The sequence below is a fragment of the Geospiza fortis genome, unplaced genomic scaffold (assembly GCF_000277835.1).
Source record: "Geospiza fortis unplaced genomic scaffold, GeoFor_1.0 scaffold2, whole genome shotgun sequence".
NCBI lineage: Eukaryota > Metazoa > Chordata > Aves > Passeriformes > Thraupidae > Geospiza > Geospiza fortis.
This window is the reverse complement of record NW_005054366.1, coordinates 586,791-600,147: the sequence shown is the minus strand read 5'-3', so window position 1 is coordinate 600,147 and position 13,357 is coordinate 586,791. Positions and strand designations below refer to the sequence as shown.

At 44.8% G+C, this 13,357-nt stretch overlaps 2 protein-coding genes across 2 annotated transcripts in view; one reads left to right on the top strand and one right to left on the bottom strand.

Annotated features, from left to right (window-relative positions):
- LYSMD4 (LysM domain containing 4) overlaps nucleotides 1–2,170 on the top strand; it is a 7,008-nt gene extending 4,838 nt beyond the window's left edge. The window contains exon 2 of the mRNA XM_031059731.1: nucleotides 1–2,170. This exon is cut by the window's left edge and continues 201 nt beyond it. Coding sequence (XP_030915591.1) covers nucleotides 1–228 — 228 coding nt within the window. The 3' untranslated portion in view covers nucleotides 229–2,170.
- A 250-nt stretch (nucleotides 2,171–2,420) lies between these two features.
- The window catches only part of MEF2A (myocyte enhancer factor 2A), a 47,843-nt gene continuing 36,906 nt past the window's right edge, over nucleotides 2,421–13,357 (bottom strand). Inside the window, 4 exon segments of the mRNA XM_014308337.2 lie at nucleotides 2,421–5,991; nucleotides 6,405–6,531; nucleotides 9,631–9,760; nucleotides 13,299–13,322. Of these exon segments, the coding sequence (XP_014163812.1) occupies nucleotides 5,772–5,991; nucleotides 6,405–6,531; nucleotides 9,631–9,760; nucleotides 13,299–13,322 (501 nt within the window). The 3' untranslated portion in view covers nucleotides 2,421–5,771.

The following is a 13,357-nucleotide window of genomic DNA, read 5'->3' as shown; positions in this document are numbered from 1 at the left end:
AGCGGGGAGTGCAGCGGGGGGGGGCTGGAGAGGCCCCTGCCCGAGGCAGGGAAGCGGGACAAAGCCGGGAACGGTGCGGACTGCGGAATCCAGTGGTGGAACGCCGTGTTCATTATGCTCCTGATAGGAATCGTCCTGCCAGTGTTTTATATCATCTATTTTAAAACACAAGGCCTGGTGGCCCACACCTCTAACACGACAAACTCAAATGTTTCAATGGCTGGATAGGAAGGGAAACTACCACAAGGCTCAGTCGTAGGAAAAAAAATCCTAAGGTGAAAGGGCAGCCCACTTCAGCCTCTCCAGCAGTGATGCCTGTATGCTCCTGACTGACTCAGGTGCACCCGAGGGGATACGACAATACGGATTATTTTTATTTTTATAAGTAGCTGATGATGTAATCCTGAATTTGACTGAAAATGAGGTGATGTGATTTTGATAGAAAAACAAGGATGCTTTGTTGCTTACAGAAATCATCACCCAAGTGGCTTCAGAGTTGGGAACTCTGTTGAGGGAAAGTATTTTGTAGCAATTTATTCATTATGGTTGCTTCAGGTATTTCTTAATGCCGTGTCTAGAAGCGAGTTTGCTGCTGAGCTAGAGAGTGCAGTATTAATGTGGTTGGAAAGTTGGGGGTTGTTTGCATTTTAAGGAAACACTTTTTGCTGGAATAGAAGTAGGGGACACTTTTTCTTAGAAGTGTCATTTTTGTCTCTTGCAGACCATGGTGGTTTTGGCCTGCTTGACCCTAGTGATGCCTTCTGGGGCTCTGAGCTGGGTGTGCCAGGGCACGATGGCACTGCCAGCACCCCACCTTGTCACCCCCCCTGAGCAAATCTTTGAGCTGTGTTCAGTTGGGATGCATCAGGCCCAACCCTGGGAAGGGTGAGCCCAGACCTCTTCCCCTCAGTGAAATCCTTCCGAGATCTCGGTGCAGGATCTGTGCTGTCCCAGGGTGCTGCTCAGCCCTGCATGGCCCCAGGTGGACAGGGGCTGTTGGATGAGGGCAGGAGAGCATGAGAGAGGAGTCACAGGCACTTCTCAAGGGCTCATTTGCTGGCAGGAGGTCTAGTCAGTATTATTTGCTAAAAAAGCTAATAATAGTCTATAGTGGTGCTTCTCAGACCCAGGCTCACTCATGGAATTAGTTCCTTGTGTGCAATCTGGGTGGGAGTGAAGTGGGAGCTGGATGCAGGTTGCAAGGTCCAGGACAGAAGTCCAAGAAGAAGGAAGGGTGAAGCCTTTCTGGGAGAGGACTGTGATGCTGCTGACTGGGACAGCTTCTGTGAACTGACCTCGTGCACTGAAAAGCTTCACAGGGCAGTGGAGGTTTGGTCAGCCCAGGGCTGTGCTCTTCAGGGCCACTCAGCAAACACTACCTGCTGCAAGGGAGCAGCGAGGGAGGCCTTGGGAGCTTTGCTAAACAGAAGAACTTGCCTCAGAAATTTGATTCAGCAAATTCTGGGCCTGTGGGCAGAGGTTAAGGCTTTTCTGGAACCAACCACTACATGTGTGGGCAGGTGCTGTTGGTGCTGAGGGTGAGGGCAGCACTGGTGGGCAGGTGCAGGAAGCTCCTGCTCCTTGTCGCCACCTTGGCGCAGCCCCATTTGCAGCTGCCAGCAGGACCACAGGGCTTTCCCAGCTTCCCCTGGCAGCCTGAGGCCAGCTGGAGCAGGGGCTGGAGAGGGGCTGTGGTAGGAGCACCTGCTGTGCAGGTGTGGCCTCAGCCTGGCCCGAAGGACACTGCCTCTGGGCCTCTGTGCTTCTGCCTGGCACTGTCTGCCTGGACAGGGAGGTCTGAAGTGTCTCCAGCAAGGTGAGGACCCCACACCACACAGGCACAACCATGTGCTGCTACAATGAGAACCTGTGCTCCCTGCAGCTCTCAAAAGTGGGAACTTAATTTTATAAATGAACACTCCAAAGTATCTTATACTGAACAAAATCTTGTCTTTTTCTTCTGTGAAGAGCTGTATCTCTTTGTTCTGGGGAGGGGGTGGGATCAGGTTCTTATATTTTTAAATAAAGCCACATGAAATAAAAGCACAAGGGGCACAGGCTGTGCTTTATTTGCTACCACACAGCTGAGCACCTGCCTTAGCACGAGGGGCCCCTTGCAGCGTCACCTCAGGCTCTGGCGGGACTGGGAGCAGCAGGAGGAACCGGGGCTGTGGCAGGACTGCCCTTGGGCTCTGCACTCTCTGTGGACCCTGGTTCATCTGCCAGTTTCTCCACGTTTTATGAAAGGTTCTTTGCAGGCATCAGTCCGTGAGTGCAGTAACAAGCTGTGTGTATCCCTGTTGATGAGCACCCTCCTGGCTGCGGTTAAGCACCAACACCTGGCACCTGCACTGACAGCTGGAGGGGGCAAGGACGCGCCGGACGGGACCAGTGCTCTGCAAACACGAGAGAGGCCGGAGTACACAGTAAAAGCCAGTATCTTTACTTTAGTGAATGCAGGATACAAATATTTTACAACAACCTCTAGCATTTTCTTAACCATTTGATAAAAAGTTCACTAGAATATTTATTGTATATTGAAGAAAAAACAACACATTCAGGGAAAAAAATTGAGATTAACTTATTTTTTTTCTTAAAAGATTCGTCTCAAGGATGGCAACAAAGTCCAGCTTGTGCCGCCAAACGGCTTATCAGCATTAAACCGTGAACAGCTTCTTGTGAACTGTTGACTACAAACATTTACCAAATACATAAATCTCTTTTAAAAAAGCCATTTTAAATATAGCAAAGCAGTGTTCTCTTGCACAGCAAAGTGAAGAAAGGTTCTACTAAGATTTAAATGTTTACATTGGTTAAGTCTTTCTTTCACATTCGGATTTAACTTCTGCCCAGGATCAATTGTTAGGAGTTGTTTTGTTCCTTATTTACTATGTATTTCTTGTGCGCACAGTAACTCGCAAGTTTCTGATGCATTAGTGTCCTTGGAGGGAAGGCAAGGCTAAAGCAGTTCTCTCTGACGAGTCCCTGACAACGTGGCGTTCTCAAAACTATCGTGAGAGCTCGAGGATGGAGGTGATTTGTCACAACAGAGATAAAAATCTTAAATCATTCAGACCTGACTGGGTTCAGCCCAGGATTGGATCCACTTGCACTTCAGTCAGCAGAGATAATTTTAAAAAGTTTTTTTTTCTAACCTGTTGAAATATCTGTGCTATGTCATCTCTTTTTTTTTTAATATAAAACATTTTTACAATTTCTAAAAAAGTATGTTTCAAAGTGAGTTACTTGTTATTAAAAACCAGGATTCCCATGTCCTCGGTGGCAGGAGGTACTCCCCGAGACCAGAGGGCTGTGGAAGGACGTTTCTGCCGTGGCTGGGGCAGCACAGGGCCACTCCCTTGCCCAGCTCTTTAGAACTGATTCTTTTTATTATTTTTTTTTACTTCATTGGTGCAATTTCAATACAAACTCTAACCCTTGTGTAGCTTTGTCTTTAAGAAAACAGTAGTTAAGTACTGTTTAAAAACCTGCATAGAAATAAAGACTATTGAGATACAGTCAGCAAAGCCATCTGATAAGGCACACAAGAAAATAGACAGTAAATGTGAATGCAGAACTCCCACTTGGATGTACAGCAAAGTTCATACAGGTGCATAAATCATGGAACTCACATCACTGGTCAGAGCAGCAAAAGGTTCCAGGGAGCAGCAAGTGGATTGGGTCACTGGGGACAGCGGCCATGGGAACATGTCCCTTCTGCCTGCACCCTCCTGCCAGCCGGAATGAACCCAGGAAAGGGGAAGCAGTTCCAAGGGAAGGGCCGGAGGGCACTGCAGCCCTGCGGCTTTTAACGGTGCCAGGACAGCGAGACAGGGCTGGAGGCCACAGGTACCACAGGGACACCGCCCTTCTCACCCCTCCCTTACAGCATCAAGGGATTTTTCCTAACTGAAAAAAAAAAAACAAACCCAAAACCCCAAGCAAAAACCGTAATAAATATCAGGGCTAACTTTGAAGAGTTTGGGCAATCCCATGGTTCTGCAGCTTCCACCAGAACCAGCACTGCCACCCTGGAGGTGACCAGGAGCACCGATGGGATCACAGCCCTGCATCCAACACCAAACCTGCTCCTAGCCCCGTCTCGTGGCACAAGGGGGCTCTGCATTCCTCCCTCTCTTGGAAGCAGCAAATTTTTCCCAAACCACTTGCCAACTCACAAAACCTTTTGTGCTCCTCTGATATGTGTCATTTCCCTAGCATGAGAAATTAGGTCAAGTTTTTCCACTGGTTTTTTTTCCTCTTCAGAAGAGGCAGCTTTAAAATGATGCCTTAAAATGTGTTGTAACAGATTTTTTATATTTATGCAGGATGAACTTAACACCGGATTTTTTTTTGCCACTTTGCTATTTATATACATATATATAAAATGTATAATGAAGCTTAACCATACAGCACAGAGATTACAATTGAACGGCACACATTCACCACCAGTGAGGGGGCCAACCCCTTTATACACCCTCTGAAAAATCTGGATAATAATATTAATAATAATTAAAATCCAAAGAAAGTACAGTATATTTAACAAAATAGTAAATATTAAACAGTGAATACTCTACTTAATAAGGACCTCGCCTTGTTTCAAGTTGGCGTCAATCCACAAAAATATACTTTTTAATCTGGTGACCGTACAATACATAGGTACTTACACCAAAGGTGATAATATATTTAGGATGCTATATACACAAAGAGTTTGGCTCAAATTTAAATTTACATATAAGTGTTCATGGCTTATTTTTCCCCCAAGGTTCCGCCTGCAAGTTTTTCCTTTTCATCTTTGAAAGCAAAAACTAGAAAGTCAAAATAAGATAAAACTATACTCTACAAAAAAGCTACAACATACAGCTTTGGCTTATATAAATAATTCATAGCAGAATGTGTTCAAAAGTACTGTATATAACTTTATATATAGTCTTCAATTCATTAGGGTATTGTTTTCTTTAATATAAAATATACATGAGCTAAAATCCGTTTCTATATTTTTCAAAGGTATGAACGTAAAAACAAATTTGTCAAACATATTCCAATTATAACTTAATATATTAATTTTATTTTGTTAATGTTCTATTTTCTAGGCTAATATTTTCTGAATATTTCATGCGAGTTCTCTATGCTCTCTTTCACTCATTAAAAAAATCACTTCTTTGACCCAATACACTTTTTTTTTTTTGCACGTGCAAAACAGGGTTTTTGTTTTTTTTATTTCTTATAGCATCAGCCCTTCTCCATGCACCCTCTGCAATAGAGACCCATGCCAGGTTGGGTAATAGAAAGGTCAGTTTATGTACAGTATTGCTTTCTTCTTCCTGCTTTTCTACTGCTCTGCTGCTACAAAGCAATTATTTCTTAACTACGAGTAACCATAGAGCTGACTACACACAGGGACGGTACTACAGGCGAGCCCTCGCTCGGGTGGGTGTGGAGGAGGAGGAGACACTGCGGGGACGCCGCTCTGCGCGGGCCGGGCTGGGGTCACACACGAGTCCAGGTAAGTGCCAGACTAGAGCTCAAACCTACGGGATTGTTCTGTTACTTTTACCAAGGGACATCTGCAGCTATACAAGAGTTTGTCGTAAGTGCCTGATGATTGGTGTATGCTACACACACTAGCACATATATATGCATGTGAAGATATATATATGCACGTATGTATATACATATAAATATACTTATTCACGTCCTTATTTATAAATTTAGATATGTCAGGACAGTTCATGTTGAGAACACAAAGCTGAGAGGGCGGCACGGCGGGTTTATGTCACCCACGTGTCCATCCTCATGCGTTTTACCGAGGGGCTCTCCCGATCCTCCGCGTTGGGCGGCCGGCCCAGCACCACGGGCGAGTGGAAGTCGCTGCGCGGCCCCGAGGGGGTGACGCGGTCCCGGGGAGGGGAGATCGGTTCCGATTTGATGTTGATGTTTTGGTTGGTGTTAATGGAGAGGTTTGAACCCTGAGATAGCTGGCTGCCAGTGCTGGGGAAGGAAAACCGAAAGGTGCAAATCAGAACACGCAGAAAGTGAAAACCAAGTGATGATTCACGTGTCTGTGATGGTGAGGGCTTGGGGCTCAGCACTGAAACAAATGCAGTTTACTGGGAAGAGCAAAGGTGAAAAAATCATTAATTAAAGGTCTGAGCTGCATTTACAGAAGTTCAGAAAAACAAATATTTTCTATTGCCAAACAGTTCAGTCACCACACAGGTGCCCCCCTTGATGAGAAGCTGAGCCTGCAGGGACACAGCTCATTAGCTGGAGGCTGGAGGTGACTGAAGGGACAAACAGCCCGACACATGAATGTTTTCCAGTACAGACAAGAGGTGAAAATGTGCTGAATATTCCCTTGGTGCAGCTGCTCCAGCCCCCCCAGTGCTGCCCTGGGTACTTACACAAGAGAGCTGAGGGCCGCAGGACGGAGGTGGTGCTGCTGCCAGGCAGACACCTGCCCCAGGGACAGCATTCCTGGGGAGTTAAACCCCTGCAGGGCAGACAGGTCTGCGCTAGTCAAGGAGTAATCTAAGAGGAAGAAACAAATAAACAACAAAATAATGCATAGGGGGGTTTATATATATAACACATATACACATAAACACAAATACAAAGGCTTTCTGCCCAGAACAAATAAAGGCAGCTGATCCAAAGGAATCCAAACATGAAAACTCTGAAGTCTGGGAGCAATCCTGCCAAGCTCGTGGGGAGCTTAACAGTACAGAGGCTTCCAGATGAAACATTTTTGCATTCTGCTTTCAGGTTCTCATGTTGCTGTCTGGGAGCTTGTTCCAAACCCACAGGTACAACACATGAATGCAGTGTATACACAGAGGTGTGCACCTTACAGTAAGACTTGGCCCTGTGCTGTCAGAGACCCACACACATCCCTGCAAGAGCCTTTCTGAAGGCCTCAGGAGTCCCAGCTGCTCCCAGCAGGTGAAAGTTTCTTGGGCTGCCTTTTTCTTTTTGTTTCATTTCTTCTCAGTTGTCACTTCTACTGAAACACTGAAAACCCTCACACATATTTCTGCAGAGCTTCAGAAAGGTTTGTTTGTCCCAAGATGATTGACCCAAAAAGCCCCTTTTGCAAGACTAAAATTGAATTTGAAAAATAAAGAAAAAATACCAACTGTGCAGCCCCTGCAGTGACCCAGACATGCACTGAGCCTGCAAAGCAGCCAGGCCTCCAACACCTGCCCAGTGCAGCCCAGGCACGCCCTGGAGATGGATGTGCTGGGCTGATGGGATTTGTCAGAGCAGACCTGAAGGCAACACTGATAGGAATTCAGTTCCCATGTAATTTTTTTCCACTGCAATTACAGCTTTTATGACCATGGACAATTAACTTCTGACACTTCAGACAGAATGTGTCTGGTGCCAGGGCTTTGAGGAGGTGTTTTTCCAAAGAGCACACAAGTCACTACACAATTAGCTGCATTATTAATTCCCTAAATAATCCCATATCTGCTGGCAGTGACAGGAGGACATGCGTGCTGCAGGAGTGACCTGATGTGAGATGTACACACAAAAGCACCTTCTGCAGCACAGAAACCATCACTGCTGTGCCCCCCACAAGCAGCACTGGCAAGTCTGTACCTCTGCAAAACAACTGACCTGCAGCCAGGAATTTATGGCTTGGTGTGCTCTGCTCAGGTGTCAATTACTAATTAACTGACTGCAGGGGGTTTAATATTTTTTTTAAATGCCTGGATTGTTTTAGAACAGTAATTCAATTGGCCCTTCCTCCAACAATCTACAGAATACCAAAACAGAGTATATAAAATAGGGTATTTGTGGAAAACTGATATCCAACATTTTAATTAAGGATCCAAGAGCTGAAGCTATCCCTTCTAGTCCTGAAAAAAACCAACCTTATCAATCCAGAAAAACAATTAAGGTATTTAAATTTTATCTTAGTCCTTGAATTGCAAAACTGAGATTGTGCTGTAAGTGGAGACTACCCTGAGAATCCCCAGGCAACAATTTGGTTTCAACATCAGATTTATTCCTGCAAATCCCCTGAAAGGTTCAATCTAATAGAAATGATTCTGAAGTGTGTGAAAACCACTAAAGGCTAAAAGCTTTGCACAAATTATTTGCATTCTCAAAGGAAATGGGCTGGAGTTTAAAATCACAGCCCAGCACTTGTCCATTACGTAGGACATCAGTTCCCATTGCCTTTGCTGCTTCCTGAGATTCCAGCCCCTCTCAGCTTTTGGTGTTCCAGCCAGCAGCTCCCAGGTTATTCTGAGTGAGGGATGCACCCAGCTGCTCCCTGAAACAGCGTCCTGGACAGAAGGGCTGTGTCAGGTGAAACTCAACTGAGGCTCCTCTGAGCAGGGACCACAAGGGTTTGCTCTGAACAGCCACCGAACACCAGAGCTGAACCATCTCTGGGGCCAGAGCCAAACCAAGGCCTGCAATTCCAGCGACTCACACTCAACTGATCACCCAAAGCAAGCCCCTGCTCTGCCCAAGAGGCTGCTCCTGCGTGACATCAGTGACAATCCCTCTCTGTGCACATTCCTGGCTGCTGCACTGCCCAGGGCACAGAGAGAGGCTCAGGGCACTGCCAGCTAATGAGCTCATTAACACAAAAAGATACAAGAGGATGGGAGGTGCTTGGCTGGCTAAACTAAAACTGCAGTGAAGACTTTCAAAGCTAAGAGTGGAGAAAATGTTTAAAATCCCATCTTTGGAGATGTGGAATTCCCCCAAAGCCCTGGTGGATGCTGGACAACCCTTTTGGTGAAGAAATTTTCCCCAATATCCAATCTAAACCTCCCCTTGTGCAACTTGAGGCTGCCATTGCCTCATGTTCCATCACTTATTACTTGATTTTCATTAACTACTTTCCCAACCAGCAAACCACTCATCACTTTTACATTACCAAATGCCTTACATCACACCCAGCTTGGATAAAAAGTAGTTTTAAGGTCCTGCAAACAATAAAAGTATCTGAAGAAGAGAAGTACTGAAGGATCAGCTATTGCCTAAACGTGAGGCACTTCAGTTCCCAGCAGGATTGCTACAGGCTCTGTTTTGATGAGTAAGAGCCTTCATTTGAACTCAAGAGGAAAACAAAGTCAGGTGTCACAGAAATGTGAATTTCCTGGGTGTCTGACTTCTGTGTGCAGTCTCAGCCTTGACCCCAGATGTGGAGGCCAGTGGGCCAAGAGGGGGAAAGAATCCACAACGCTCCCCTCAACCCCTCAGGCGACACCCTCCTTTGCTAGGGTGAGACAAAAGCTTCTCCCAGCACTCCCTGCTGTTGAATGTAGATGAGATGTATCCTATTGGTCCCTCCCCTCTGTGCCACCCCTGTGCCCTCATCCCATTCGCTCTGGTACTCTGTCCCACCCCTCAAGATCCCCATATAAACCCCTGCTGTCCCTGCCTCAGGAGCCTTCATCCCTGCACCCTTCTGAGGAAGGAGCTCAATAAAGGCTCTCCCTGGAACCCCACACACAGACCCCGTCCTTCCTTCTGCACTGCCCGGATCCCAGGAGAGCTGAAATCACCCAATGTGGGCACAGCTGTGGGCACAGGTGTGGGCACAGCCGTGGCCGTGCCCCCAGGGCTCTCTTCCAGGCCCCTGCTCCAGGCAGGGCCAGCAGCACTTACCGGTGCTGGGGGTGCTGTCCCAGGTGGCCGTGTACACCAGGCCCTGCGGGGGCAGGCTTGGGGTCGTCACCGACAGCACGGGGGTGGCCAGGGGCTGCGTGGACTGAGAACTGCTTATCCTTTGGGTGTTCTGCAAGGGATGGAAACAACAAACCTCGTGAGCCCAGGGAGAACAACGGGAAATGCAGTGCCAGCGTAACAGAGCATTGCATCCCAGCGTGCTGCTCTGCTGTGTCTGAGTTAGGAACACATCCTTTCTGTCAGGATTGGTTTTCTAAAAAAGCTAAAATATTTCAAGACAACCAAAATGATCTTGGCAAACTGAAATGAAAAATTAATTGAAGGCTCACTGGGCCACTTCCCAAGCATGCAGATTTCAACAGTGTTAGCATTGTAGGACACACAAAAATTAATGCAATTTCTTAGGGATACACACAACAATTCTCAGAAGTTCTTAAGTGATTTAAGAGTTTTGACTCTTATTTTTAAAGAGGTTTTAGTGCAGATGGTGAGGTGCAGTTCCACCAGAAGAGATTCTCCCACTTCACAGTTGTTTATCCAATTTTCCAAATTTCAGCTGCCAGTTTTGACACTGTGCTGACTACACCTGTCCTGAAAGGAACACAGAGATCTTCTAAATTTGTGTTGATAAGACTTCAGTGATAAAATAATCTTGCTGTTCCCATGGTTCCTGAGAAACTGAAAGAGCACTTGTTATAATGCAGATATGTTTCCAAGCAAATGACACTGGAGTTCACAAAGAGCACTGGTGCTTTTCTGACAGGGAAAATAGCTAAACTAGATTGTCCCAGCTAATTCAACTGTGGGCACAATTTGGCTTTTTAATAACAGTCTTTCTTTCCTATATACTGGAATGAACATCTGCAACAAACATATCACTCAAAATTAGCTCTAACCAAATTTGCTGGTTAGAAAATTAATTAAACACTGTGGCGAACAGCACCAGACAACAAAGCTGCTGCCACACAATGTTCTGCTCTCCACGGTGGTAACTGCAAATCTTCCTAGAAAATATCAGTTTCAACACCATTTGGCCATGACAAATACTGTCAAGAACAGAAAATGCTAGGGTTTTATTTTTCAAGAACAGATATTTACTTTTATCTGCAGAATTCTCAGAAAGAGCAGTAGTTTCTACACCCTGTATTTCTACAAGGAGCTGGGTTTCAATCTGCTGGAAATACGTTTTCTTAAAGCAAACTTCTCTCTATCTCTGAAAAAATATTTGCTACAAAAGGAGCAGTTTCCCATCTCTTTGGTAGGGATCCATTTCATAACATTACAAGACTGAAGTTACTACTCCTTTCCCTTATTTCAGACACAGGTATTTCAGGATCTGCAGCACTTAAATTTTTTCTCCACTCTAATCTTGAGAGAACGAGCAGCATTAAAAATGCATCATTCCCTTAAAAATATCAGAATGAGCAGGTACAGAAATGGGGCTGTGTTCAATTTAAGCTTAAATTTATGAAGATGAATTGAGGGTTATCAATCTTGTATCTTTCCCATTTAAAGAAAGAAATATATATCACAGCTCCCATATTAAAATTAGCCACAGCTGTCACTGGCTGCCAGCTTCTGATCTCTCTTGTGTCTGGCTGCTCTTGAATTCCCATCTTTGAGCCTCCTGCGGATTTGGGGGCTCTCTGGCATTTGCTGCCAAACACACACATTGGCAGATGTGCCCACTCTGCTTCAGAGCTCCCAGGTTTCAAAGCTCCCAGAGAAAGTCCCTCTGATTTTCTGTAATTGATCCCTTTAAATCACTTACGTACTTCTGAAAATCTCCCCTAGACCAAGTTTATCTGGCATAAAGAGATGTTATTAGAGCAGATTTTTGTGTCTGTCAGGAATTGACCTTTCTCCAAAGCTTTCTTGGATGGCTGCCTATAAAGTTGGGATTACTGCATAATGGAAAAGTAAAGAGGAATATACTGGGAAACAATCCAGACCAAAGGATTCCCTTATGGGATTTTTTTTTTTGAGTGGCTAATAAAGGTGGCTTTCTGAGGTAAATTCTTTCTGAATATAATTCTTGGAACACTCAGCCACACAAAGACACTAAGCAATACTAATACTTAGATGAGCCCAATATTTGTTGTCCTTGCATGACAAATTTTAGGATTTTTTTAAAAATCTTTTTATCTGGTGTGAATGCAGCAGGAAGAATTCAGTATCTTTATTTCATGCTCTGCTACTGTTGGTAGCTGCTTTTCACATTCAGTGCTCAGCTCCAACCACAGAGCATGTGCTCACAGCTGGGATTTGGAGCTGCTTCCCAGCATGGGGATTAGCACCAGACAGAAGCCTGCAGGTGTAGCCTGTGTTTGTTTGCCACATTTGAGGCAGACCCTGCACCTTTCCTTTGTGCTGCTCCTGGCAGAGCTGCTCCCATTTCCATCACTAGATGGCCCACGCCGCACACGGCATCCACGCGGCTCCCAGCGCCCGGCCTGCTCCGGGCAGGGAATCTAAACTAGCTCACCAATCCCAATCCCAATCCCAATCCCAATTCCAATGATATCTGATCAAGTGTTTTTACACTGAGATTTCCTTCTTGCACTGAAAACCAGACACTCCACTCTGGAGACAAGAGGAAAGTGGGAGAGCTCTTTCACTGCTCAATTAGCAAGACATCCCAATAATGCTTAAAAACTTCAATTTGAATTTCAAAAACCATTTTCCCTAACTTTTTAAATCTATTTCTCATGTTTAAGGTAAAAATCAACCAGCAGCATGCATTCATCAAGAAATTTATCTAAATCACTAATTTTTCCATGCTTTCATGCAATTAGAGCCTCAAAGGAGCAACAGGTCCATGTTCAACAAGAAGTCAAGGTCTGCAATAGGTCGATTTATTTCTCTGTGATTCTGACACAGCATCTTGTGCCTGGTTTGTGCCACAGCAGCCAAACAATTTGAAATTTGCTCTAAAAATAAGTTACGAATTATTTTAGCCTTACTTTAATTTTCCAGACAGAATGCCAAATGTTAAAACCTTTGGGGGAAAAAAAATAGAAAACACACAAATCCCAAGAGTTTCCTTTTAAAAGCAGAATGTCTTTCCACTGGAAAAAAAGGTAGAATTATTCATTTGCAATTCTCTGTTCCTTTTGGTAAACAGGGAACACCCCTGTGGTTTGATAATCTCACGCAGGATGAAATAATTCTAACCTCCAAAAAGGTGACCTCACCAGCAATGATGTCATCTCCTTGAAAGGAAGAGAAGTAACACAGGGCTGGTGTTACAATCTGAAGAACTTCACAAGTAAAGCCACTTCCTAAAAATATTCCGATAATTGAGGGGATAGGAAGTGATTATTTGTATTTCATACAGAAGGCAGTACACATCCTATACACATGGACAGTTACTTTGTAAGGCTCTTTTCCAATGTTCCCTCCAAGAAAAACAGAAACATTTTCAGGAAAAAAAATTGGAAGTTTACAAATGGCAAGCACTGACTTTGAACGTGTTTTCAACTTGAATTGGTTGGGTTTTTAGTTTGATAAAACAAATATATTTTTGTCTGCTACCAAGGGAACACTGGAATTATTTAAAATATGTAATGAAACTACAGTTAAAAAGCTGTAGTGAAAGACATTTCCAGCATCTTGCTGTCTCTCAGCAAACAGCAGCCCAAACTCACCAACTCCAATTCATCCTCCTCCGACTGTACTCAGCAAACAAGAGGGATAACACAGTTAC